This window comes from Prinia subflava, chromosome 15 (assembly GCF_021018805.1).
Source record: "Prinia subflava isolate CZ2003 ecotype Zambia chromosome 15, Cam_Psub_1.2, whole genome shotgun sequence".
NCBI lineage: Eukaryota > Metazoa > Chordata > Aves > Passeriformes > Cisticolidae > Prinia > Prinia subflava.
In genome coordinates, this window is record NC_086261.1 from 2,930,903 (window position 1) to 2,958,697 (window position 27,795).

Sequence of the window (27,795 nt, forward strand, 5' to 3'; positions counted from 1 at the left end):
AGCATACCACATTCAAAGCATTTTACAACCAGACAGGAACAAAATCTGTCTCCCATGAGCTGTAAAGTCTTCCTGGCTGTCTATTGAAACAGAGCAAGCAACACATGCTAACACTGGAGGCATTCCAAGAGCTAGCCACACTGTCCCCTCAGCAGAGAATGAGTCCTCAAGGAAAAGAAAACTCCACTCAGTGAGATTTAATCCCAGAAAGCTCAGAGAACAGCCAGACATAATTAATTGATAATGGATATGATTTAAAACTCAAAATTATGCATCAGCACGAGGTAGCAAAAAGCCAGCACTCCTAATGACGAGATGGTTGTCCCAGCAGTGTGAGAGTCAGAGCTCTGACTGGTCTCTGGTGACTGGTGTCAGCCTCAGAGAGCAACAGAGCATCTGATTAGGAGACCCACCCTTCCACTGCAGAGCATTTCTGCTGCCAAGAGCAATTGGCATGGGGGTAAAACACAAAACTACATCAGGCCACTGAGATGGGAGTTCCCTGCAGAACAGCTGTGCTCAACCAGGCAGCAAATGGCTGCAGGGCAGGATGGAGTGCACGTGGAATTTCCAGTTCAATGGGAGATGCAGGGCAGCAGCACTGTCACTTACTGGGGTTATGGCTCCACAGACACCCATCGGCTCGTGCCGGGTGAAACACACAAAATTTTCATCTGCAAGACAAGAGAGTAAAAGGGGACAAAACAGTCAAAATTCTCACTTTTACAGAAAGCGTGTGAGACAACTGCACACTAACAGGTTGAGGACAGAACTAAACCCATGTTAGACAGAGAACACTGTGTCTGTTCATTCTGACTCAAGTCTTTGGAACACCCCAGGCAGAGGAGTGCAGGTCTTGTGTCAGCTTGAAAGCCAAACACCACTCAAGTCACACAGGGACCTTTTAAAACCAGGGTTCAGTTCCTTTTGCAAACTCCCTGTGTTGAGGCTGAGGGGAGGATAACTCTTTATCACAGTGAAGAGCAAACAAATTTCATTCAGATTGTGTCCTGCTGAAAAACACAAAGCTCTTGTCTCCCTGAGAGAGAGAGTTCTTTTAAAAACCATTTTAAAACAGGAACGCTGTTCAGTGTAACAGGAATTGCTGGTAAAAAATCACTAAAGGATGAAACTCTGGAACTAAAGTAATACCATTCACCTTCAAATACTGCTGTTACTCTTCCAAAGAGAAAGCAGGAAGAACATTTGCCTTTCAAATTCATTCTTGCTGAACACCTATTTTCATTGGGAAGATGCGACAGAAAGCAAGAACATTTCTAATGATGCCCTTTCAAAGTGATTTCAAATCAGGACAAACAAGCAGTGTCCAGACAAGCAAAGCTTTACAGCACTCTGAATGAGGCTGACAAATCTCAGTTTATATGACTGACAAGGCTCCCTTTGCTGTCTGCACAGACTGAACTAGCTCAGCCCTCCAGAGCTCTTCCTCTGTGATTCATTTCTGTCTACAGTGTCTGTCCTTCACACAGCCTCAGTGATCACCCACATGCAGGGACTGAAGAGGTTGAATTTGAAAAGTCTCCATTTTGCCCATTGTGCCACAAAGACATTCATTCTCTTGTTCTCACCAAACCCATATTTGAATTTCTGTACCTAGACCAAAGTGTTCTCTCTGTGTGACTGCTCTGACCAGAAGTTTCTCTGTCAAAACAGCAACAGAAGAGCCCATAGATTATTTCCCAGAGATCTATCTAAGCATTAACCAAGTTCTCCATTAGTTTCAATATTGAAACACATCTGCTTAAAATGCATCCTGAGATGGAAAGGAAGTGCAAGCTATTTTTGCAGGTTTTCAGAAGCCAGTGTTCCCATGGATCTTCCTCCCCCTCGAGCCTGATCCCATCCCAGCTCTGAAAGTGGGTCTGAAGGTACTCACCCACTGGAATAGTTCTGCCCTGGATTTTGTCAGCCCATCCAGCATAATACCGGAGTGTTTTTATACAGCCCTCCAGGTCAATGAAATAAGCCTGCAGAAAAGGTTTTCCGGTGTCCATTGTTTCCAGGGTCTGAAAAAAAAGCAAGTTGCATGCACTGTCAGACAAGTCAATGTTTCGGGGTTTTTTTCTTAAGAAAGAGCTTTCAAAAAACCCTCTTCCCTGTTCTGAAGACCTGGAATGTTCTTCCCTCCTCTTATATTTAGAGAAAGAACTTGTTAATAGGAATAATGCAGAAGGGAAAGGGGACACAGTAACTCTGATGTACAGGAGCTGCTTTGTTCAGGGGCTGTGCTGAAAGGGCACCTTCCAGAAGCCTCCAGAAGGTGAGTGTGGGTGGGATACAGGGCTGGGGTCTGGGGCACTGGTCAGAAACAATGTGAGCATCATGACTTCACCCTAACTGACCATCCAACAGATGTTCTGGAGTCCAGATGGTGTCACTGAAACCAGGCAGAGCTTCTTTCCTTCTGTTAGAAAAAAATAATCTCATTTTTCTACTTCATAAGCCTAAACCCAACCTCTGAGAAGCCTCTTTTGTCCAATGATAAATATACTTTTTACAGAGTTTTGCTAAAGTGCTGAGCCCCAGGCAAGACAGAAGTTGCTCCACTGGTGCTGAGCAGCTCTAAACAAAATCCAGGCAGAGCCTGTGTCCTTCACACTGTTCTGGACATTAGGTCAGGGAATGCTTTGTTCTCCACTCAGGTCATTAAATGGGATATTGGTGCAAATGGCCAGCACATCCATAAAGGAAGTACTATCCCTTGGTAGATTGAAACATCTTTGTTTACACATGAAGTCATACCCTGTCATCCTCCACAGACATTAGGGTCCAAACAGCACTCGAACAGACATTCCCCTTGGAATGGCAGGGATTGTTATCCACTGAATGTCTGCTAAAACAACTGAGTTTTATAAGTCCTTGCTTAGCACGCAGCCAAGGCAGCCTGGGCTGGTTTTCTGCAGTGCAAACAGCAATGCCAAACAAGCCCTCCCAGACCAGAGGGCCAGCAGAAAGCTTGAAGTGTGTTCTGGTTAAGGGAAAAGGAGGGTGCTCCACAGTCACATCAAAAAGTGAGCAAAAAATTAACAGGGTTTATTCACACATACACATTTTTCTATGTATTCTTTTTCTTCCCTCTTATTTGCTGCCCAGACCTGTTTTCAGAACTGAATGTTTTAGTTTTGCCCTGCTGGAACTGAAAGCTGGTTGAGAGACACTGTGCTGGGGAAAGAGACTCAGCTCAAAACAGTCACACAGGCAGAGGCTCCTGAGCACATCCCACGGGTCAGCTCTCACTGAGCTCTGCAGGACACTGACTCAGTCACCTGCACATCTGACAGCAGGGAACAGCATCAGTGCCCTTCTCTGAAGAGAAAAGTGCAGCACTGAACAGGAGAGTGCTCACATCCAAGAGCTGAGGTGGGGATGGACAGCAGCCCCAAGCTGAGCATCTGTGGGTGCCATTTGGAAAGATGTTCCAGTCCTGTGCAGTCCACAGGCTTCTACCAACTGAGCACATTTTAGCTCAGGCTCTTATCCCTTGTTCTGCACCAGCAGGACTCCTCCAGGAGAGGATCATGGAATCATTAGCAATAGTTCTTCAGTGCAAAAGTCCAAGTTAACACAGCTTCACAGCTATAAAGGGATTTTCCTGAGCCAGTACATTCAATAGGGAAAAAAACAGTTCCCACTTACATACATTTTAAACTTTGGATAATATCCAGCAAGAGAAAGATTCTCTTTCCAGCCCCCAATTTTAAGGGAAGGAATTTGCACAGAAGTCAAACCCACCTGCATTTTTGTAATAAAGAATAAGTCAGCTGTGGTGGTTTGGTGTCATTTGGTTGTTTTGGTATGTTTTTGAAATAAGAGCTGAGAGACAGCTATAAACATCAATGATTGTTAAAATAAAACAAAAAATATTGCTGAAAATTTAAGTGTTAATATCTTTAATCACTTCAGTAACTAGACAAAGTTCTGCAAAAGTCAACTATGTAGAAGAACTGACAGCCTTCCAAGACCCTTAAACTCCTGCAGAAAGAGGAACAAAGTCATGACAACTATATGGATTCTTCTGCCCTTCATGAAGGGAGAACAAGAAAAAATATTAGGTAGATATGGACACACCAGAGGGATGGAGCAGAGCAATGAGCCCCTGTTGCTGTCTTATCACTGCTCCCAGTACTCACAGCCAGGGTGACTCTGTCCCGCTCAAGGAGATCAGCCAGTTTGTGCAGGAGCCGTCCTCTGCTTGGGGCATCCATCTGCCTCCAGGGAGAGCCCCTCTGGAACGCCGCCTTCGCTGCCTCCACTGCATTGTCCACATCAGGCTGCACATCACACACAAGGAAACCTCAGGTTACAGGGAAGGAGCTGGACAATGGCACAGAGCATCCCCCAGGCTGCCTCCTGGCTGATGCTGTGGTGGCCAAAATGAAGTTGTCCAACAAAACCACTTTCATTTCACTCCTGGATTTGAATTCAAGCCTGGAATATGTTTTAGGTTTGGCCTGGGCTCATAAACAACCTTGAGGCCTGAATACCAATTGGGTCTTTCAAGGGTAATTTAATGTAACTGACTTGTTTATAAAATAATCCAGAATCATGTTCCTGCCAATACAGGATGTGACACTGGGGGAGGATGAAGAATCATGACAGGCCACTGGCCTACATGAATTAGCCTCCTCTAAACAAGTGTGGGCAGGAAAATCCCCCATGAGATCAAGATTTTACCCAGGGAAGTAACTACAGCTCAGATCCCACCATCCAGTTCCCCTGGAGCCCATGCCAAGGCAGTTAACACACTAAAAATCTCCCTTAGATCCCAGAACATTTCCACCAGATGGGAAGGGTTTTGCTGTTCAGTGCTATGACAAAGATATTTCCCCTAAACACACTTAGTGCCCTTCTCCCTTCATCTCCCAACAGCTTTACCATCCTCTGGACCAAATCCAACTCTGTTTATTCAAGTAACTAACCAGATAGGGAGCAAATTCCCTCTCTTCCCACACCATCACCCCCAGAGCTTCATGCATTTGTTCTGGCTACGGTATGCCCTGGACTCCTCCCTTTACCTCACATACATTGATTAAAAGAGTGAAGCCAAGGGTTCTCAATCCAGTGGAATCTCTGGGAACACTGCCACCATATATACCCCAAGCCTTGTGGATGACTGATAAAGCTTTGGACAGAATCCTGCTGTATGTAAGGTCTGGCACAGCCCAAGCCTCACTTCAGCTGATGGAGAAGCTCACTGCAATATATGGCTCAGAAGGGTGGGAAAGGAGGGAGGGTGTCAGACCTTGATCATTCCTCCCAGCACTTCACCAGTTGCTCTCATCTATACCTTTTCTCAAGTCTTATCTGCATACAACTAGGAAATCAGCCTCTGCACTGATCCAGCAAGGATCCAGCAAGGTCTGGCCACACCCCCCTCATGGGGGGGATGTGTGGAGCTCAACCAAGAAAAAATGTTGTAGGGAGACTCGTTGCCTTCTTAAAAGGTTCATGGTCAACACTGCAAGTCATCACCCAAGGCAATGGCACCTTGCAGTAAATTTGGCTCCATTTCTTTACAGAGATCACACAGCTTTCAAACAGTCTGACCTATACTGACAGGAAAAGAAACCCATCCATTTGGAAGAGCACTGATGGGAAGCCATTGGAGGAAACCTGTGGTGTCACAGGATGGCTCTGGTGCAGCAAGGGATGCTGGTGGGGCAGAGGTGTCCAGAGCCCCTGAGCACAGGCAGGAAGGCAGGTCCTGCCTGGGGCCCATCACCCACAGGCACAACAGGCTCACTCTGCTGGAGTTGATCTGAATTCAGCCTGGCATATCACAAAAGCCAGAAGGCACCACCAGCCACTGCATACTTATGTATCCCCCATCCTGCCTGCTGGAATGAAGGCTTAAGCTGAAAGAAGGCAATATTTTATGTGACAGAGCAGGCAAAGGAACATAAGTGTGTCAGGTTTAAACAAGTCCTCCCTTAGCAGCAATTAATTAGCTCTGCAGCCAGGCTGGGAGCCCTGATGTGCAGGGAACTGGGTCTGCAGTGGCACAATGCCTTTGGTACTGAGGGTCTCCCCTCCACCCTGGCACTCAGAACAGGAGGGAACTGCATGGGCAGAGGACTTCAGTGCATGCCCAGATCTTCCCCAGCCTCTAAAAATGGGAGCACATGAGCCCTGCTGCAGCTCCTGTAGAGACAAAAATGAAGACAACCATCTTTGTCAGACCTCAGGTTCTGGGTACAAATAGTGGCTCAGAGCTTGCAGTCACTGTTACACAGGTGAACAGGCTTTCCCTAAACACCCTCAGGGCAGCACCACCAAGTGATATCCTGAGACAATGCCCAGCCTCAGCAGGCCTGAGAGACCAGCAAAAACAAGGAAATTCTTCAGAAAGGCTGAAATGCCATTCTTAATCCATCCTGTTATGACTAGGCATTAGGGGAGTCTGAATGGCATGTTCATTGCAGGCATGTTGCAATAGGTAGGCACAAGGCGTGACAAAGTGACTCCGAACTGTCAAGGTGCCAGGAACACCCTGTGATGCACAAAACCACAGGAGGAGGAGATCCATGCATCCTGGTGCTCCACTTGGATCTATAACAGATTTACTGAGCATTACATAAAAAGCTCCACTAAGAATATTAAGATTGCAAGGTCTTTACAGTGTTGAGAAATGCCTACAAACCTTCATACCCACCTGGGGTGTTTGAATTATGATACAACCCCCAGTTACACAATCACATACCTTCCCCCCTGAACAAACTGAACACTGTTCTCTGTCCTAAGCTGTTCATCCATATTCCTCCTCTACCTCAAATCCTGCTCATTGCTACTCCTTTTTCCTTTCCCCTCTCCTGCACGAGCAGCAGGCTGCAGAGCACAGTGAAGACCATCACCCCACTCGCTCTGTGAGTGGGGAGAACACCTGCAAAAAAGCCTCTTTTTCAATCTCAGAGTGCCCCAGAGTGGAGATGCCAGGAATGGAGCACACCCACTGGAGAGCCTTTCTTCAATTCACCTACTGACTTCTTCAAAAAGCCTCCCCTGTGCACATCTTTGGAAGGGCACTCTTCTGACCTAGGGCATTAGAATGTCACAGATCTTCAGTCAGAAGATGTTCCCTGACCTGCTCCCCTGCAAACAGTCCACACATTGAATTGCTTTACGTTTCAGACTCAAATTCTAAACAGCTACAAACAGCATCCCAACAGCCTGAAATGTCCAAAATCTTTATTTAGGGCATTGCACGTCTTACCTCAGCCTGCCACTACAATCTGAAGGAGGAGGCAGGCTGACTGTGAACAAATCCCTCTCAAAACCCTCCAAAGATCCACATGAGAGTGAACTGTTAAGAAATGATCATGACAGAGACTTGAGAGTCACAGCTCTCAAGTGGACCTGCTGCCTATCCTCTGTGGCAACAGAGCCAGGCATCCTTTGAGGAAGCAGCACTTTTCCCTGGCCCTTGATGGATGTCAGCAAGCTGCTAGAAGGAAAAAAGCCTGTCTCAAAGTGTTAGGGACAGCACCAGTTGCTCTGTTTCCATTATCAACCTGGCAAACAGTTGGACACTAAGCTTTTACTTGTGAGGTATCCAGCATCCAGTGGAAACATCCACCATTTTATTTTCAGGGCTTCTCTTTCCACACAGACTTTTCTTTATCCCTCAACTGTCTCATGAAGGACAATTCTGTAACTAAAGAACAGACAACAAAACCTTTGCTTCTAGGCTTATAAAGCATTGGCCAAGTTTCAGCACCAGACTCAACTGTCATCGCTGAGATATTGGCTGCCAGATTTCCACCTCTCACGTGCAGCCCAAGCAAAACACTGCATGGCCAGGGAGGGGCAGGTTCAGGGCTTGAGAAGGGGAGTTCTGCTCCCAGCCTGCTGTGAAGGCAGAGCCAAACCTGGCAGAGCACAGCTGAAGCCAGAGGCAGTAGCAGGAACTGCCACCCTTACAGTGGCACACAGGGACAAGGCACTGGAAAGCACCACCAAACACAACTCACCACTTCCTGTGGTGACTCCAGCAGGCTGGAGGGGGTGAACCAGAGCAAGGGAAGCCCCAGGCACCTTAATTTGCCAGAAGAGACTGGGACGTGGTCAAGTGTCACCAGAAGGCAAACAGCTAGTTGGGGATGGTTGCCACCCGTGATTCTTTAATCTAGATCCAGGTCTAACCCCCCACTCAGTTTCTTGGAAAATCCTAGTTAGAGCAAAACTTTGTTTCAAAAGATGTGATGTAGAGAAGAGGCTTTCAGCACCCAAAGCACAGCTATCTTACATTTTTGGCTGCAATTTCCACTAAGAAATCAATCACCTGTACTGAGTATTCAGGGGGAGAGAGCTCCATTCACTGGAAAAGTTTACAGTGACCCTCCTGCAAGCTAGAAGCTGAATTCAGACAGGGACAAATCTCAAGGAGGCAAAACTGGCCTGATAGTTCTGTATAACCTTTTTCTTTAGCCAACATTAAGAAGCAGGCACAAACTGCTCATGTAATACTCTGTAGCTGCTTGAGGAGACACTTAGCTCAGGGAACAATAACAACGTCATGGTTTCTGCCTATCAAAATACAGTTGCATCAGAGTCAGCTTGAATTCCACTGTTTACATGCCACTGCAATTAAACACAGTTGTGTCCTACCCAGTCAGGATAAAGAAATTACACATAATGTTTGGTTCTGCCTCAATGTGTAATTGCCCCACGGATGCACAGATCCCCAGTGGCAGTAAGTCTTGGAGGCTGCCTCACAAGCACTGGACAAGCTTAAATACCAAGAAAAACATCTCAGTGCAGGCAGCAATGGCCACACTGTCCATAGCAGTGAGCTACCAAAGCCCTGGCACGGCACAGCAGCTGTGAATCACCTTCCCATGACTTCCTGTACAAAGCCAGATGTTGGCCCAGCACTTTTCCATAGGTCAGACCAGTTGGCATGTAGATGATGAGCTGCTTTGGACAAAAAAGGTGTCAGTGTGATCGTTCCTCACCTCAGACTGTTACCAAACCCAAGCAGCATCATCTCAGGTTACTCTACAGCACACCAGGGCCAGCCAGGGACTACTAAAGCTCTTGAGACACTGATGTGGTTTTAGTGAAAGCTGCACCACTTGTGCAGGAGGCCAGAACCCACAATACCAACTGGAAAAGCAGGACCACATCTCCAGCAGCAAGTGGTCAGTGCTTGCAGGACTGAGCTTAAATCCCGCCAAGCACTCAGGTTATTTGTGTTGAAGAAAGGGGGGATTTCAGTTCTGTGTCTCCAGCAGGCTGCCCAGGTATAAACCACCCCCAACACAGGGCCCAAATCCTATCGGGGTGTGCATACACCATCATTGCTCTTTCCTCAGGCTGGCTACTTCCTTCCAGTCTATGGCACAAGAATGATGCTCAATCTCACTCCTCAATTTGTGTTCAGCAGCCAGCTCCTACAAGGGAAAGTGCCTCTGACAAGCTGGACAGGATTGATGCCACCCAGCCCATGTAATTCTTGAGCAGCACATCCAGTGTCCCACACCTCCAGCTTGGTCTGGGCAGACAAATGCTGTTGTTAAAAGCTAGCTTTTCCTCTGGGTGCTTCCGTACAAAAAGAAATCCCCTGGAAAATGTCTTTTGCACAGCTTGTCTAACACTTACCTTATCTCCTTCCTCAATGTCACAAATTTTCTCCAGCGTTGAAGGGTTGTAAGTGGGGAACTTCTTTCCACTTGTAGACTCGTGCCATTCGTTGTTAATAAATATCTGAAGAGAGAGCAAGGGGAGTGGGATGGGCAGGAGAAAGAAAAACAACTGATATAGACAAAAAACCCACAAGTGCTCCTCAAAGATCCAGAGGCTCTTCAACTTCCATCCATGGCAGAGTCAAGTGTGCTCAGCCTCTCTCCCAGGGACACTGCTGGCAATACAGAAGCATTTCTACAAACCCTGTGCACCAGTTAGTTGTGAGCCAGAGGAAAGCAGAGCATGGGTCCCACACAGAACAACGCTGGGATTGGCAGTGAGAAAGGGGCAGTTTTTGAAATACATCTCCATGAGAACAGCAAGCAGACACCAAGAGAAACTCGTATGGTTGGGGCAGAAGGAGCCCCTTGTTACGTGTCACTGTACAATTATTACTCGGCTGTTGGTGCCCTGCCCTGGCCATCCTCCACATTGCTCCCCCCTCGGGCTGTGCCCGCAGGAGGCGGGTCTGGCTCGGTTCTACCCCACCATGCCTTGTCACAGGCCAGATCAAGCCTCCCACGTCACTTGGAGTCATCTGTGACAAGATTTAAGTGTTTCAAAATATTGCATTTCCAGAGCAAGAACAAACAGTCCCAGCGTTGCGTAACTGAAAATGCATTAAATACTGGAGTGTTGTTACTCACTGTAAACAGAACATGAATACCTATATACAATTAATTGATTCAGCATGCATCTTATCCACGCTGTGATCTGACTTGGCAGTGTTATATTTTATAAATATACTTTAAATAAGATTAGATGAAGTAATCTTTATTAGTAGCCTGCTAGTGGCTGTAAGCTAGTACTTTTATTTGGAAGCCATCCACATTTGCAATCTTGTTTATGAGTCTCTACACACCACCAGGAGATTAATGTTGCATCTCTTACATTCGGAATTCCCACTGCTTTGGGTCATAGTTTTCTTTCCTTGGGCAGCTTTTTTTCCTGAAAGGGCTTTTTCTTACTATTTCTGCATAAAGCATCCAAAGTGTAATTGGTGTAGAAACTGCACTGCTGGACCCACCTGTTTCACACAGGCTGAGAAAAAGAAAATTTCACAAAAAGTGTTGCCAAGAGAAGTCAGAAGACAAGATAAAATGTTTAAAATATTAACTTCAGTTTAGTGCTCCTAGACTACCTCTGTTACCCAAGTGCTACATTTTAACATTTACACATTTTGACTTCAGTTTATTTCCCTAATGAAGAAAAGTTGTATTATAAATGTGGGAAATATGACACAAACCATAAAATTACAGTATCAGGTATATGCTCACAGACTAAGGATTGGGGAAAGATACTGATTTTTCCTTTGCATTCTATGGTAATTCTGTGGGAAAGTGATGTTCCTACCAAGTAATAAAACACAAGTGACAGGATCAGGCTGTTTTAAATGTAACATATACACTGCCATCATTCTGGGAATCCACCACATATTACGAGTCCTTAGTGCCAGGAGTTGAAATCAAATCAAATAATATATCAGCAGTTCATGCTTCACAGCCAGAATTTGAAACAAGGAATTGTGGACAGATCACTTCCATCACACACCCATGACAAGCACTAAGCTGCTCTATAAGAAAGATCTTTGTTGAAAAACTTTGCCTCTCCCCGAGCCCATAACTGGTAGAACCAAAAATAAAAATCTCCTCTAAGCAGAGGGAAGCACGCTGTCAGCTGTAAACATCTGGTGAAACTCAGAGCTTGCACAAAACCCCTCACAGTTTTATGAAAATTGACTGCGGCTCATTATTTTCTCAGATGCACCAGGAGCATCAGGTCAAACATCAAACTCACACTTGTAATTTACGTTCGTTTCCACTTTAAAGATACTACCTTGACTCTTTTAGCACTCACAGTCCCTGGCAAAACCGTGGAGCACAAACTGCATGTTTTAAAACATACACGGCTGCAGGATAAGATCCCTAAGGAGTGTTTAAAAGTGTTCACAACAATAAAAATAACAAAAACCAGAACATTTGGATGTTTAAGAAGAACTCAAATGGCCGTGTCCATTTTGGCCGCAGGAAAGAGCTGTTTGTGCAGCATTGCGCCATTCTGCAATCAGCAGCTGCAGATCCAATTTGCTGCTAAATGACAAGTTTATCTGACAAATAAAGAGTAGATAAATTTCGGATGTTAAAAATTAATCTAGTCCAGTGATTACTGCTAATTGCTAATCTGTTTCAGTACTTTGGATGCATAACTCAAATCAACACCTCGCTAGATAAGCTACCGCTGTTCACTTCTTCTCGCTACAAGGGAACGAGCTTCAAATTTTGTTTTTTCTTAATACTTAACACAAAAATGCAACACTAACACACTCATTCAGCCCCTCCAGCTCTTTTAGTCCAGGCACAAGGTTGAAATTATGGCAGCCAAGGCTCCTCAGCAGCATAAGCGGCCGGGACGCTTTCCCCACTGCGCAAGGCAGCGCGTCAGGCTGTTGTGGAACAAAAAGCGACTCGGCGCTCGCAGAGCTCCAGCTGCACCGGGAGCAGGGATTTCTGCAGCCCTGCTCAGCTCCACCTCTGAGGGACAGAGATACCAAGCTCAGGAGCCTGTGGTTTATACCCAAAGGTCAGGAGCGACTGTTTAAAGAGAAACCCACTGGAGAGCGCAGAGGTGAGGGTTTGTGTGGGCTCAGTGCCCGACTCCTCATCCCGTGGGCAGGCCGCAGAGTTGGGCAGAGGAGTCTCCAACACGAGCAGTGCTCCTCTCGTGGAGCTGCAGGATGGCTCCAGTCCCACGGCAGAGCCTTTCCACAAGGCCCAGTCCTGCCGCACACAGGCCCTGTGCTCGCCACCACCCAAACCCACCACTGGCGCCGAGCCACCTCCCCGCAGGGGAGCTGTGGGTCAAGGGCGGTTGAACACAACCCCAGCAAGCGGATAAACCCCTCCTCGCCCTGCCCACGCTCACCCCATCCAAATCGGATTTTGCTGAGCGCCAGCGGGGAGCTGCAGGCGTTCACGGGTGGGTTGGGAGGGGAAGATGGTGTCGGGCGCCACAGCCAGGGAGAGGTGCCCAGGGCCAAGCAACGGCTTCGGTGGAGTTATTTTATTAAAAAGAAAAAGATAGCTTTTGGGCATTAGGGATTGGGGCAAGTGTAGCTCCACTAGAAACGCCACTGTCATCTGCTTGCTCAACCTCAAACCCCATAAACCTACCATCTCAAGCAGCAGAAGGAATAAAAGAAGCTAAGAAAAACTACACTGAGGATGAAATTTCTGTATTAAAAACATAACACCTCACCGCCACCCTGACTCCACCGAGCACCGACGACACACGCCCAGCGCCCCATGCCTGGCGAGCTCACCTTGGTATACTTCACCTCCAGGCTGCGCAGGGGCCGCGGCAGCGGGGGCACTTTCTTGTCGGGCTGCCCGTTCTCCACGGCGCCGTTGAGGGCTGCCATCACCCCGCCGTCGAACCCGCGCGCCTTCTGCCCGCTGACAGCGCCCGCGCCGCCTTAAGAACGCCGCGCGCGCCGCCCGCCCGCCCCCATTGGCCACCGCCCCCCGCCTCGCGCGCCGGCCCCGCCCCCGCGCCCCGCCCCGGCCCCTCGCGCGGCCGCAGGTGACGGGCGGCGCCGCCCCGCGCGCCGCCGCGGGGTCCCCTCAGCGCTCCGGCAGCGCTGTCCCCACAGGGGGTCACAGAGGGCTCCCGAAGGGCGGCTCTCGTCATCCCAAAGGACTCCCCTCAGGAGCCCAAAGGGCTCTCCACACGCCTGCAAGGGATTCTACTCAAGGGATTCCCCTCAGGCCATTAACGGTTCCCCTCAGGGTTTCCACAGAGTCCCTCAGGGCTCCCCAAAGGGCTCGGACATTGCTGCCGCGGTGCTCCCCTCAGAGCTCCTGCAGGGCTCCCTCAGAGCTCCATGCACGGCTCTGACATTGCTCCCCACAGGACTCGAGCAGAGCTCCCCGCAGCCCTGAGCAGTGAGGGAGGGGAGCTGGATGTGCCCAGATGGGCTTTGGGAAGTAGAGCAGCCACCCTGGCTTCCCTCCAGGGGTGGCACTGGAGTGGGCATGAGAGGATGTGCCCTCTGCTGCCTTCTGCCTCTGCATCCCACCCAAACCACACAGAAGTCTTCATGGAAGGACACTTGCAGACCTCTCCACGGGAATAACACCGTCTCCCAGCAATAAGGGCCTTTTCCTGCTATTCCTCATGCCGTGAGATCCTTACCTCAACCTGCTACACCTCATCCTCACTCAGTGCCTCTGGAGAGTTTTCCAGGACTGATAGTAAGAGAAGAACATGACATCAAACGTCTGATGTACATCTGACAGCAGCTCCTCCGCATTCCTGTGTGTGTACAGGAGTCTGGGACCAGTTTGCCCATCCCAGTCTGACTATCCAAGCCAAAGGACTCCAGCTGGCTGGGGCAGGACCAGGCCCTTCCACTGGAACGTCCTACACTGATAAAGCAGATTTGTGTCCCACTCAGCCAACTTCAGCACGGTCCTCATAGTAGCATAGTTGGAGCATCAAGAAAGATGCTGTCTTTCGAGAAGTCCTGAAGGATATGGAATATGTCTTAAGTGACAGATCTAGGCTCTGAGCCTGAACAAGTTCATTATGTATTGCTTAACTTTATTCTGCATAAAATATGTATAAGTCTTTGCAGGCTGAGGGCCAGGACACTCGGAGCACCCTCACACCCCCACACACATGGAAGATAATACAACATATTTTCCATATAACAAGTGGCAAGATGCCAGAAGTTATCTTCCAAAATGTTCTGCAAAATCTGTAATCCCCAGCCATAGTCAGCACTTTGCTGTTAGAATGCTTAAAAATACTCAGAGCTTCCAAAGGCAGATAGCCCGTGATATCACAGTGGCGTAGATTTAGTGCTGATTCAGAAGGGAAAGTACCTTGATGAATCAACCTCCACTCCCTGCGGCTTGCAGGATGTTTTTGGAGGTGCTCTGCCCAGCTGAAAACCTATCTTATGGTGATTGGTGCAGAAATGTTTATTTCTAAGCTGTCTATTTTTAACTGTCCCATTGCTGTTTCCTACAAAAGCTACAAATGCTGGAACCCAAGCTAGAAGAAATCTCTTAACTAAATCCTAGTGTATTCCTAGTCCCAATGAAGAGGAGTTTATCCACTTCTGTCTGTACCTTGCCCACAGAAACACTCAGTGGAAGTGGAAAAGACTTTTGCAATTAGTGGACAAAATATCAGGATGAGGAGAATGATGAATAAGAAGTTCCAGAACAAGCAGTGTCTAAAGAGTCATTCCAGTGGGTTGTCTCATGTGGAATGACCTTGTCTCTTATCTCTGATGAGGAAGATTTTATACAGGACACTCCTGGGAAAATTATTGCCTCTTCAAGTTAACATTGGTGCAGTGTGAAATACATATAAGGCAGAAATTCCATGTAGAGGATTTGGGGCTGTGTAAGACTTTTAGAAGGTTGTACAAAGTGAATGAATGGTGAGTCAGCAACATATGAATGAGCTGAAATAATAGACTTTAATGGATATACATAGCTGTGTGCAGTGTTTCCTCTGATAACGTCATAAGAAGATTAACAGAATGTTCTGCTGTCAAAGAGTTTTGTGGACACTAATGGTCCCTTGTTGTGCAAACTCATTCTGGATAAGTGGGAAGTCCACCAGCCCCAAAAGAGATGTGTCTTTTGTCACCAGATGAGTCTTTTGTGCTTCCAGCAGATCCACGGGTGGAAATACTCACGTCTCCAGACTTCTGAGTGGGAGAAACTCTAAAAGCATCAGCAAAGCCCTGATCAGAAAAAGTGTGAGACATTTTACATTCATTCCTGTGCCTCGGGGGGCCATGCCACTGCTAGGATAGAGGGACTGAAAAAATGGGTTTTACCTAAGTTTGCAACAGTTGATCAATGTGTCAGAAACACGAGCATGAGGGAAAGCATCTGTCTGTGAGAGGTCACATCACTACTGAGTTCCCCTGTTGTGTAGCAGAGATCTTGGCAACGTGTCCTTAACCTGCTGCAGTGACAGGAATGGCTGTGGATTCCCTGGAGCTGCTCTGCAGAGCTGTATCTCACTGAGAGTTTTTACACTGCCAGTATACCAGCTCTGCTGTGCCAAGGAGAACAAAGATCACCTTCCCACTGTTGGGTTGGAAAAGTGCACTCTTCAATCTGCCACCTTGAGTGAGACCTGACCACAGCTCTCAGTGCTGTCCTGCCTGTCTGTGCCAAGCACAGTCTTAGGACATGTTCCTGCTAGGATGCTGCTGTCTCTCTACGTTTTAGAGATGCCAAGTGTACATGTAAGAATTAATTTCTTTTACTTCCCAACCTTATTTAACCTTAATGAAGGGAATATTGCTGGTGGTAACTCCTCCAAATACATTCTGCTGTATTTTATGCCCTGGCTCCAGCCCAGGAGTGCAGGAGTTGTATACAGAGGGTCAGTGAAGACATCTCCAGACTACCTGGAAACAGGGTGTTTCTAGACCCCTTTGGCATCCTGCCCCATGGATGAAGGTAGATTTGGCAGTGGGGCACATATTAGGGGGCAGTGTTTGCCCAGCCCGTGGTGCTGTAGCCATTGACAGATACTCTACAAACTGATCAGTTGATATTTTAAAGATATTTTTTTAATTTAGACCTCAGCCTGTGCTTCCAGCTGACCAGCAGTGCTGTAGCTGTGTAGAGCAGTCAACCTGGCACGGAGCCAAAGTTTATCCCACTTATTTTCCATATACCCTGAAGCCCATGCACACACAAACATAAATACGTGTGTGAAACAATATACTCTGAAAGGCTACTGAGGCTCTACTCTCCAGCATTCAACAGCCTGGAGTGTCCAGAATTTGCCTGGTTTTCCTCATCCAGATGAACTGTAATTGAGTTATCCACACCCTTTTCCTACAGGCATCCCCCTCACTCTGCATTGGCAATGGTTGCTGCTCCTGAGGGAGCAGCTCCCCTCATGATTTATTCTCCTCTTGTTTAATGTGCAGCGAAGGGGCTTTTTACTGCCTGTTATTCAAACTGTGCTTTGGGCACAAAATTATTCATTTCCGTATGGTTTTTCCATGGTGCTCATGACAGCAGTGTCTGAGAGTTTCACATGCACTGTTTCCTTTTCCAGTCATTTTGAGAGGATGCTGACCCTGTGTTATCAGTGAAGAAAGAAGGCAGGCAGTGATGAATAAAAAAAAGGGTCTTCATCATTTCAGTTTCCCGATGTGAGTCACCCCCAGCCTGAGTGCTTTGATGACAGACATTCAGAGCTCAGCTCCAGCAGTCATTGCACAAGCTGGATCTAAAGATCTCCCACCTAAACACCCAGGTAAGGCAGAAAGTGCTGGGGAGTCCATTGCTCCCCAGTAACTTTAATCTGTGAATTTTCTGGTTTTTTGTAAGTTTACCATTCCTATAACTTTTATTTCCTACGGGTAGTTCTCTAGAGTTTAAGTTAATTCATCTAAGCAAACTTAAAATCCATACATTTCATCAGTCTTGACCAAATTAACTGTGATACAGGTTAGCAGCAGGATGGACTGTTTTGAACTGTGGTGTGATTGGCATTTTATGGGCTCCTTCCTAGCAGAAGTAGCTGATTGATAGAGACTGGTTTGTGAAGGCAGTGAGAAATACTTTGTTTCTCTAAATATTTTCTGGCTTCAAGATATTGATAATTGAACTGCTGCCTTCAGTTGTGAAACACATTGCAAATATCACCAAATTAATGAAAAAAATCTGCCTTTTTTTTACCAAAACTAACTCTACTCAGTTTATCAAAGTATTCACATACAATTTCAAAAGGATTTGAATCCAGAGAGGTGCCTAAAGAAGTGAAAATAAAAAAGAATAGCCTGTCCTGAACATACCATGGTATTGGTATGTCTCACACGAGGGTTTTTCTTGTATCAATCCAAATTAATTGGGCTGTGCTGGTGCCCACAACTCTCCCCCAGGGATAGTAGTGGAGAAGGGTTGTAGACATGGGATATATTTTGGAGTGAGAGCAGCCCCATGAACTCAGCACCCTCCCGTATTTGTGCTGCCCTTCTCATGCCTTGTGGGTTTAAGCTTCAATTTTAACACATCTGGGACTGAAGAACAGTTTCTTTTCCTGTTTCTCTCCACCTCCAGAAGTCCTGTTAGTAAAGGTGGAGAGAGGCAATGTGAGATACTGTAAGATGCAAACATTTGTAATCCTAAACATGACCTCATGATGCAAACCAGGACTTTGGCGGCTCAAGACAAAACACAGCCTTTTTATGCTTTATGCTGTAATTACTTCATGAAGCAAAACCCTCAGTCAAATTAATTTTCTTCATGCATATCATAGGTATTAAACTGCGACTGTGCACAAGGGTTGGCTTTTCCTTTAGCTAGCCTGGCTCCAAAAGTAAATTGGAAAAGTAAGTGGCAAGGAAATAACAAACAGCTGAACATTTTGAAGCCTTTTCTATTAAAAGGTCTATTTCCTCTAGTCTTCACTTTCCCCTGCCAGGCCAAGCATTGGAAGACGAGGAGAATGGGAGCAGGAACAGAAGCAAGTGCGAGATAACCTACTAAGATAGTGTCTGTGCTGTGGAGAAGTTCAAGGACCTGTTTCCTTACAAACCACTCAGTGTGTCTGGCACCACAGAGCCGATGGGAACTGCTCCCTGCATTGATCTGGCGATGCAGACCTGAGGATTATTTGCCTACAAACAGCTATTGTTTGCAGGATTGGCAAATAAAAAAACCAAATATGTTTGTTTTCTCCACAGATCACGTTGCTTCTTACTTACTCTTGATAAGAAGCGTTTGGGGATAGTGCCCAGGTTTTGGAAGCAGAGGTTGTCTAGGCAGGAACTGAAAAGCCTAAAATGTGCGCTCTTCTTCTGCTCCTTCCTCCCTGTCTCTTTGCTCTCACTCATCATCACATCTGTTCTGGGCCCAATGCCCAACAGTTCTGCATTAACGCCTCAGTACACACAGGCTCACACAGCTGAACAGTTCGCAATGCAACGTACCCGGTGCCGTCATGTCCTCCCAAATCAGGCTCCTGCAAACCATTTCTGTTTACAGGAAGAATCACTTGGCTTCAGAATGCTGCTTGTGAGCTGTGCCCAGCTGACTTGAGACACTCCACGTCTTCCCAGAGAAATGGTTTTGCAGGGTGCTGTTGTGAATCTAGAAAATACAGAACAGAGCAGGTAAACAAACATTCTTAAAGATGATCCCGTCTCAGACCTTGATCCTGAAAACCCACACGGGCTTAATGTTAAGCATATGAACAGTCCCAGATGACTTCAGCAGAGCTACTCACATGCTCACAGTGCAGAGCATTTGCCAGATCAGAGCCTTTATAGCTAATTGCAAAATAAAAGGCAAGTCTCCTAGTTCTATCAAGTATAATGAATTGTTATTAGCAGCACAATTTAAAATAGCTGCGGGGCAGATCCCTGGCAGACCACTGGGGATAAAGTGATGTGGACTTGTTGCAACAGAACCTGGAAATACTTTTTCTTGGATAAATTGCCATGCCAGTCATATGAAACACTAACACTGTGATGAGGTTGTTTTTGTAGGCTTCGACATGTGCAAGGCTTTTTTTTTTTTTCCCCCGCTATTTTCTGCACAATTCCTCCTTTTTCCAGCTTCTAGATTGAATTCTGCTGTTTGAACCAGGAGTCGGGAAACTGCTCTGCTCCTAACCTTGGCAGTCCTTTCTGTGAAGATTTGATGATGTTACGGTGTCCTGAGGCACCTTTACAAGCCGCAGCGGGAAAAAGCCCAAGCACGGCCCCTGTCCAGCGGGCCCTTAGGCACCAGGTCAGCCTCCGCGACCCCGGGCCGCGCACGGGGTCCCGTGCGTGTCCCCCCGGGTGAGGGGCTCGCAGCACAATAGGCGACATTGTGTCCCGTCGCTGCCGCTAACGGCGAGGCGGGGACAGGCGAATGTGGGGGCACGGAGAGTGAAACCCACCCATGTCCGTTAATGAAGGGGCAGCCCCGGGCCCTCATTAGGAGCCCGCCGGGCCGTGCCCCGGCCCCGCCGCCCGCCAGAGCCGGGGCCGAGCGCGGAGCGGCCGCGGCGCGCAGCGGGCGCGGAAGGTGGCGCGGCCTCTCCGGGCTGGCGTTTGCACCTGGGGCTGCCGCGGTTTAATGGACTTTAACACATGCAAACAAGAGCTTTTGTGTGCGGGCACAAAGGCTGCCCCGGCGCGGGGCTCTCCCCAACACTGCTGCATTGTTTCCCCTCCGCTGCTTCTTGTCACCCTCCTTGTCAGAGTTTAATGAGGACAACGAGGTTTCGCAGGCTCATTTCGCACTTCAGCAACTTTCTAACACTTCCCTAACGAGGGAGAAGGGGCCGGAGCGATCGGGGGCGCAGGGGAGGAGCGGCCCGGGAGAGACCCGCAGCCCCGGGGCCGGGGCAGGTGCGCCCGGGGCCGAGCCGGGATGCGGGACCGAGCCGGGATGCGGGACTCGGCCCCTTCCAGCCCATCTCCGGCACCTCGACGTGGCTCCATTAAAAAACCCCAACCTATTGCGCGATTTAAGCTCGGCCAAGAGGGCGAGAGTGTCCCCGCGGTGCCCGGAGGAGCAGCGAGGCTGCGGGGAGGCGGTAGCCGCTGGTACCGCGGCGGGCAGCGGCCGGGACCGGCCCCGTGACTCGCTGTGAGGCATTTCCCGGAGCACGTAGCTTTCCCGGGAGCAGGTAGCGTTCCCCGGGCTCTCCGGCCGGAGATCGGCAGTTTTCTCACTTCCCGCCGTCCCCGCCGAAGCCGAGCATCCCTCCCGAAGGCGAGGAGGGAGCGGAGCGGACGCTCGGCCCCTCTCCCCTCATCCCGGGGCAGTTTCTCCCCACCCCGATCGTGCGTTCGCCCGGCACCGCCCGGCGCGTTCCGCTGCCCCCGGGTGGAGCGGGACTTCGCGGTGGCGGGGACCGGAGGGTGAGGGATGCCGAGCGGGCTCGGTAAAATTGCCCAAACACTGGATCAGCACCGTTCAAAGCCCTTGAAGTGTTATAACCGCTTGGACTTTGGGGGAGCACCCTCTCCTTCCCCCTCGGGCTGGCTTTATTTCCCCCTCTCCAGACAGCCAACGGTCCCAGGCAGACCGTAGCTGCAGTTTTCAGTTTTCGGTGTTTCAGATGGAGATTTTGGAGAGAATTCGCCTTTAGCCTTTGCGAGTCCTTGTCTCTGCCTCCCGCTCCCACGACCGAAATCTCCCCTCCGCTTTTTTTTTCTTACTTCCCTCTTCTGTGCGTGTGAGAAATTTGGAAAACTCGAGAAGTCGTTTAATGCAAAGGGATTTTAAAACACAAAAGTATGCTGTGAAAGGAAAAATAACCAACACCCCAACCACTTAATTAGATACTTACCGAAGGAGCCATTAGAGCCTGCTGGGTATAACACGGTTTATAAGTTCTCTGGCCACAAAGAAATTCAATAATTACTATTTTGTAACTCCCTTACAATGGGATGGGTGAAGGATGGAGTGTGATAAACTTAACTCTGTTCCTGGGCTTTTTGCAGATTAGCCTTTGGCATTCGCTGGTAAATACCAAGTGAATAGAGACTGTGTGACCACAGTCCCTTGAATTAGGGACAAACATTTCCTCTGTGCATTTTAAATAATGCTACTGCCAAATATTTTGTTACCAGAGATCATTATCCTTTTGAATGAAAACTCGAGGAGTAAAGGCATTGGTTTTGTCTTTGCTGGTGTGGAACAGACTATATGATATCTAGAACAGCAACAAGCTTTCACAAATTGCTATATGATTTCTACTGCCAGGTTCTGTGATATTGGATACGACATAAAAATAAAAAAGCCGGGCAGATAGACACAGAAACTCACAGAAACCACCTGTATATTTTGTTTCAAAGGAAAATCTCAGCTATTGTCTTACTGGCTCTGGTTCTGTTAGGCCTTGGATCTGCTTAATCTTTAAAGCTATTCAAACAAATTGAATGATACAAGGCAAGTCTTCTATAATTAATCCGGATTCTTGAATTTTGATACAAACTTTTATGTAACCGAGAAGTTTCTCTTCCTTGCAAAGACATTAAATAGGCCCTAAGTCCTTCTGTCAAGAGTGCTACCATGAACAAAGTTAAAAGGAACAAACCTGGAATTTTTCCCTTCATGAAGAAGAAAGAGATGCAAACATAAAGTCATGGGAGAGCTGGTACTGGTGCCTGGACAGAGACCAAGGTTTAAAGTGGCCCCTGTGCTACAAACCACAGAACACGAACACAGGAATGGTGGTTTGTCCCAGGCACAGCTTCTGCAGGATGTTATTTTGTCAGTTTATCCCAACCTCACAGGGACTCAGCACTGGCACTCAAAGGTCTCATTTGAACCTTTTGAAATGTTTATTCTTTCACTCCTACAGTCCAAAGAAAATGGAAACTATGCCATCGGGTATGGAAGAACTCGTGACGTCCACACTCAGCTGCCACTGTGGATGATGAAGCTTCAGCTGTGGTTTGCTCCTTCTCATGTTATGCAATTTTTTCTTGGTATTTGGCAGAACTGCTTCAGAATGGATACTTTGCAGAGCTGTGCATCTTGTGACAAGGCATTTTTGAAATCCCCCAGTGTATGACTCCCTTGTAAGAGTCAAAACTTTATCTGGGTTATCAGGAAAATAAGAATTATGTTGGGGTTTGGAAGGGTGGTTTGTGATGTGCACTGTCTGGCTGCAGTGGAAAATCAACACACTGAGAAAGGTCTGTAGGTCTAGACCTGCTAAGCTCACAGGCTGCAGATACAATTCCCACTGAGGTTTTTGGTAAAAACCCTCACAGAGCCAGCACAGGTTCAGCCAGTGTCAGCAGCTCTCTGGGTTACCCCATGGCAGATCCACTGACAATCTCTGCTCTCTGACCCTCCATCTTTCCTCACACATTTTTCTTCAGATCCTGTAAAATCCAGTGAAAGAATGAAAACCTTTTGATTTTGAAGCTGATGTCTATGGCCGTGATGGTTTATACAGTGCAGTTCTGCCTCCAGGGAATTACCTGGAGGGGCCAAATGAGTTGGGTTTCCTTGACTTTCTGAGCAGCTGTGGGTCTGTCTGTTCATGGACACAGACAGAAGTGGTGCTGACTGGAGAGAGCAGAAAGCTGTGCCCAGGGTCACATCAGCTGCTGCACTATCTTGTCCTTGGTCACATCAGGCGACTCCCACTCTGCTGAATGTCCTGCTGCTCATGCCAGGCAACAGTTCCACCTTTTACTCACCAAAGTGTAGTGTCAAACCATGTGCCCAGGATGTTGGTGCTCTGTGCCAGCTTTTTATTGCTCACATCAGCAGTGTCTCCAGAAAGGTAACGCCAAGGCTTGTTCTCCATTCTCTACGGAGGTGTCACGTCCTTGAGGTTACCCAGAGACCCTGTGGAGTGAGGCTGTTCATTTTAGGATGGGAAAAGAAAGAAAATACAGATGCTGGTCCCCACAGAAGAGAGGAACCACCCAAGGTTGCCCATGCAATGGCCCAGACAGGACAATTTTTTGGGTGCCAGCAGCTGCCGGGTGCTGCTGAAGCTCCCGAATCCAAAGCCCCTGGGTCTTGTCACAGCTGCTCCGTGCGCCGGCCCGGAGAGGCCACTGCTGATAACACTCTCCAGGTGTTCAGCCCGAGAACAAAGGCCCTTTTCAGTGGCTGCAGAGAAGGAAGAAGCCTCCTTGCTGGATGGAAAATGGCTTTCCTGGATGGCAATATTTGGTTACAGTATGATCTGTTACTTCAGAAGAAGTCCCACAGAAGGGAGGGTAATTTGACTCAGGCATATAAAAAACATTGTGGGGACTCTTGTCTGCCTCCTTCTTCTCCCCAAAGTACTGAAACAACATTGAGTAGTGGTGTTTCATACAAGGAAAATAACAAGGAATCTGGGAGCAAAATGTGCCTCATCTTGCTACGCCCATTGTCATGAGGGTGAGCTGGGTCATCACCCTGAAGAACCCAGGCTCTCTGCAGAGCCCCAGTCACTTACCTGGCTGGATAGCACACAAAACTGTGTCTTCTGAGCACAAAATTGAGCTGAGAAAAGCTGTGTGCTGGCATGAGCATAGTCCAGGGGAAGCTTTCTCTCAATCCATGAACCTGAATTTCAATGCTTGTATTGGAACACCTTAATCAAACATTTTCACAGCAAAACTTGCACTGTTTGCACAGGGACACCTGAAAGGTAATTTGGTCCTGTGGATAAGGATGAGGAGGTGTGTTTGGGTATATTTGGGTATATTTCCAAGTAGCTGTGCACCCTCCTGGCACTGGAGGGATTTCCAGAAGGAAAGGTCTGGCGACCACCGACCGCAGCCGTCTAGAGGTGGCGCATTCCCCCTTTCCCACAGAAGCAGCCGCCAGGGGCAGGAGCACCCCTTGCACAAGCTCTGCTGTCCTGTTGTCCATGTTCTATCAAAAGCTGGGTTCCTACCACCAGCTGAAAGCTTTCTGTTCTCTCCTACAGCCTCACCATGGTTATAATTTCCATGGGGTACTCCCAGAATGTTCCTTTCCCATGGTTGTTCAGCCTGCCCCTGCATTATCCCTACACCCCATAAGCTGTTCCTCACACTCCAGGGAGTTGATTCCCTCAGATGTGTAGGAGGTGACTTATCTAAAATTATTTTCTCCACATCTTTCAGGTAGAAGTGGGAAGGACAATCCAAAGAACATTCCCACACTGATGAGGCATTTCCCATCTCTGAAAGAAACACAGAGGGATGCTGTCCTCACCCTAAATGTACGTGTTTAGTGGAAGAGCAAGGACATGAAACCCCTTTTAAAATATCTGCTGTTCATACATAAATATATCTCTACATAAAGCTGAACTTCTCATTTTAAGTAAGCAGAGGAACAGTAGCACAGATATTGCAGTTTTCAATCAAGCAGTACCATTTCCTATAAAAGACAAGGCTTCCCTAATTCTTCAAATGCACCAGCTAACATCTATACAAATAATGGGATTTGGCTGAGTACAGTTAAATATATTTGATTACTTCCCTTTTATCTAGTTCTAGGTTTACTGTACTTTTCCTTGGATGACAAATAAGAAGCCCTTTTCTTCTAAGTGACAGCAGGGAAAAGAATCAGGTTGCTAATTTACCTGAGACCCAGGAGTGTGTAATGATAGATGTGTGCTGGAAACTACAGAGTGGGCTTTCTAATTTTGGGGGGAGGAGAGAGGGAAAGCGTGAGATTTGTTAATCTTTCAGATTGATGGTGCTTTTGTTGATGGACTTTCATGGTTGTAATTACACACACATCAGGAAACAAATGCAGTGAGAAGAAGAGTTGACAGGAGGCTGGGACCCAACAAAAAGTGTCATACAGGAAGCAATTAAAGTGGAAAATCACTGTTCTCCAGACAAACAAGGGTACAGCGTGCTCGTAGTTAATCACAGTATCTCTCCCAAAGCAAAGGTTATAGACTTACCTGCATGGTGTAGGAAGTGAGCACACACATGGTCCAGGAGCAGTTTGGTTAAAGAAGCAGAAATCCTTGTGTGGATGCAGGTCACCAGTGCTTCCAAAGCTGTGTGTCACCTCGGTTTTTGCATGGAAGATCTCCAACAAAATCTCCTTAAAGAGATGTGAAGGAAAGAGGCAGGAGGGAGAAGGGAGGATGGATGGCAGGCAGGCACAGAAGGGTCCCACCTGTGGTTCAGGTTTCTTTGAAATGGATTTGTTTCCAGCCCAAGGGAAGGCAAAAGCCTGGAGCGTGCCCACGATGCTGTGATGGCCAAATCAAATGGTCCAAAGCACCAGCAGCTTTGGGTGAAAAGTCACTCTCTAGGTAGGAAAAGGAATCTGTGCCTAAGCTGAGTTTGCAGGGCAGATGTGCTGTTAGTCTGGTTTAGGAAATGCTCATCTCCTCCTCTCCTGGGATTCCTTTGCCTTCTTCTGGAATCTGGGCAGTCAAGTTCAAGGCAGGGTTTCACCTGAGGAGGTACATTCACACCAAGAGAAGAGCAGTGCTGCAGAGAGAGGATGACAGTCACACACAGGCCAGTGCCAGGGACAGCTCAGGTGATCTGAAGGAAAATCATCTAATTTAACAAAATATTTTAATATTCTAGTAAATTATACCTTCTTTTTATTCCTTAGAAGATTTAACCTACTAGTTCTGTCCTGGCTTTATTTTAGCTGGTTCAGATATGAAGTTGGTTATCCAGAAAAGCAGAAAGATGCCATAATTTCCTGTAGGCATGTTTGTGTGTATTCTACTTCCAGCAGACCCTCAAACATCCACTGGATCACCAAGCAAGCAGCTTTTGTCTCTTTGTTGTTTCATAGAAAAAATTGTATCATGGCTTTCAAGTAGAAAAAAAAAATAGAGAAATAATAACATGACCCAACTGCGAAAATATTTTTTTTCATGAACTATACCAATGAATTGGAAATGCAAGTAGTAAAATGAATTGCCAAAAGTATCAAATATATGTTTTCAATAACTTTTTTTTTTGTTACCTAGTAAAATATTTTCCTGGAGAAGGGTTGTTAAACCCCTTGGTGCAATATAAAGGTGCAGTGATGTATTGTCTCAGAAGTGGTTTAATGGAGTTTTGGGGTTCCATTTTTTGTACATACTTTCAACACACGCAGTGCGTGATCAATTTGGATTTATAAAATGCTCTATATTTCTTTCTAAGCAATGATCTTAACTTTTAAAGAATGTTGCTTAGTTAGGAGAGCATGTGTGTGTGTTTGCATTTTGGCAAGGCAGCAAATCACATACAATATTTATGTCATTTGAGAAAAGTATTTGTGCATTTGCCAAAACCAGTCCTTTCTAAGAACCTAAAGGTATTTGATCTGCTTTAAAACACAGTTTTAGGGAGGATTAGGTGTGAGGGAGCACTGGACAGAGAGAAGATCTGTCCAGTCTTTCTGGTGTGAAAGGGCAGGATTTTAGACAAACAAGCCAGATCTTGTTTCAGCTCAACTCTGATTCTGTTTTAGTAAAAATCTGTTTTCCAGGCCTACCTGTGCCTTTGCTGCAGTGAGCTGGATTTTGCAGGGAGGTTCATGGTGCAGGCTGGGCAGCATCAGGTGGAGTCTGACCCCAGCTCTCCTGCCACGCTCCTGTGACAGCTCAAGGAGGTCAATTGTTATAAAATGTGCTGGGCAAAGATGGCAAAAGGACGATGTCCTGTGATTCCAGCAATTCCTCCTGGTAACTGACCCACTTCACCCATTTTACTGGCAAAAGACAACCAACAGCTGAGTGTAGAGGGATGGGGAAAACGTGGGGGATGCATGAGCATGATTTATCCTATCTCTGTTACTCCTGCTTCATTTATCACAGAATATCGTGAGTTAGAAGGGACTCACAAAGACTGCTGAAGTCCACCTCCCTGTCCCCTGGTGTGCCAAGGATCAGGATCTGTCCCTGCCTGCCTGGTATCAGCTGCTGTTGATTCATCTCAGGTGAAAGCCCAGTGCCCTGCTCACACCCCAGCTGCCCGTACAGACCCCCCGAGCTGACATCTTTGTGCCAAATCCAATGATATAACGTTTCATGCCGAGAATTTCTCCATTCCCCCTCCCTTCTTTTTCTGCTTTATCTCTTCCTTCCATCTTCAGCCTGTCAGGACTTTCACATACCTGCAGCTGACAGCTAAGAGATCAGGAACTTTGATGTTGTAAGGGATATTTTATCTCAGGTAATTCTCACCAATTCCTACCTTATTGTGTACGATATCCAAGGACTCCGAGAGTGAGCAACGCCTTTGTCTGGTAAGATCAGAGCAATTTGCAAGCTTTTCTGGGAACAAGGTCCAATAAAGGGACTTTAGAGATATAATCTGTCAACCCCATTGAGCACCACTGTGACAGCAGCCTCAGGATTATTGACAGTTTAAGCATCACCCCGGACAGAACAAGGCTGAGGGCACACAGTTAGTTGCAGTTATTTGCAGTCAGACATCGTTTGCTAAGGAAGCATAGGAAACCCTTTATATCCAAATTTACCAAGTTTTGACCTAGTTTCTCCCTCAGGCAAACAACTGACTCTACAGGGACTTGCTGCTTTTTGGTAGGAGTTTGAAAAAAAATTCTAATCTTTGAGGTGCAACCTCTAATTCACAAGACTGACCTGGTTTTGTGGCTCTGTGTTGGAAGGGTC

General features: G+C 47.2%; 1 protein-coding gene and 2 long non-coding RNA genes across 3 annotated transcripts in view; all 3 read right to left on the minus strand.

Moving 5' to 3' along the window:
- The window catches only part of ALDH1A3 (aldehyde dehydrogenase 1 family member A3), a 33,872-nt gene extending 20,696 nt beyond the window's left edge, over positions 1-13,176 (minus strand). Inside the window, exons 1-5 of the mRNA XM_063412366.1 lie at positions 13,022-13,176; positions 9,619-9,723; positions 4,152-4,292; positions 1,898-2,027; positions 613-674 (exon numbers count right to left, since the gene is read on the minus strand). Coding sequence (XP_063268436.1) covers positions 613-674; positions 1,898-2,027; positions 4,152-4,292; positions 9,619-9,723; positions 13,022-13,120 — 537 coding nt within the window. The 5' untranslated portion in view covers positions 13,121-13,176. The remainder of the gene's footprint in view (positions 1-612; positions 675-1,897; positions 2,028-4,151; positions 4,293-9,618; positions 9,724-13,021) is intronic.
- A 1,995-nt stretch (positions 13,177-15,171) lies between these two features.
- On the minus strand, positions 15,172-20,891 carry LOC134558707 (uncharacterized). The gene is made up of 3 exons (XR_010082397.1): positions 20,417-20,891; positions 18,680-18,839; positions 15,172-15,440 (listed from the first exon to the last, which is right to left on the minus strand). It is a non-coding gene; the product is annotated as an uncharacterized LOC134558707 (long non-coding RNA).
- A 780-nt stretch (positions 20,892-21,671) lies between these two features.
- Positions 21,672-27,514, minus strand: LOC134558708 (uncharacterized). Its single transcript, XR_010082398.1, has 3 exons — positions 26,655-27,514; positions 25,105-25,645; positions 21,672-23,054 (listed from the first exon to the last, which is right to left on the minus strand). It is a non-coding gene; the product is annotated as an uncharacterized LOC134558708 (long non-coding RNA).
- Positions 27,515-27,795: the final 281 nt, after the last annotated feature.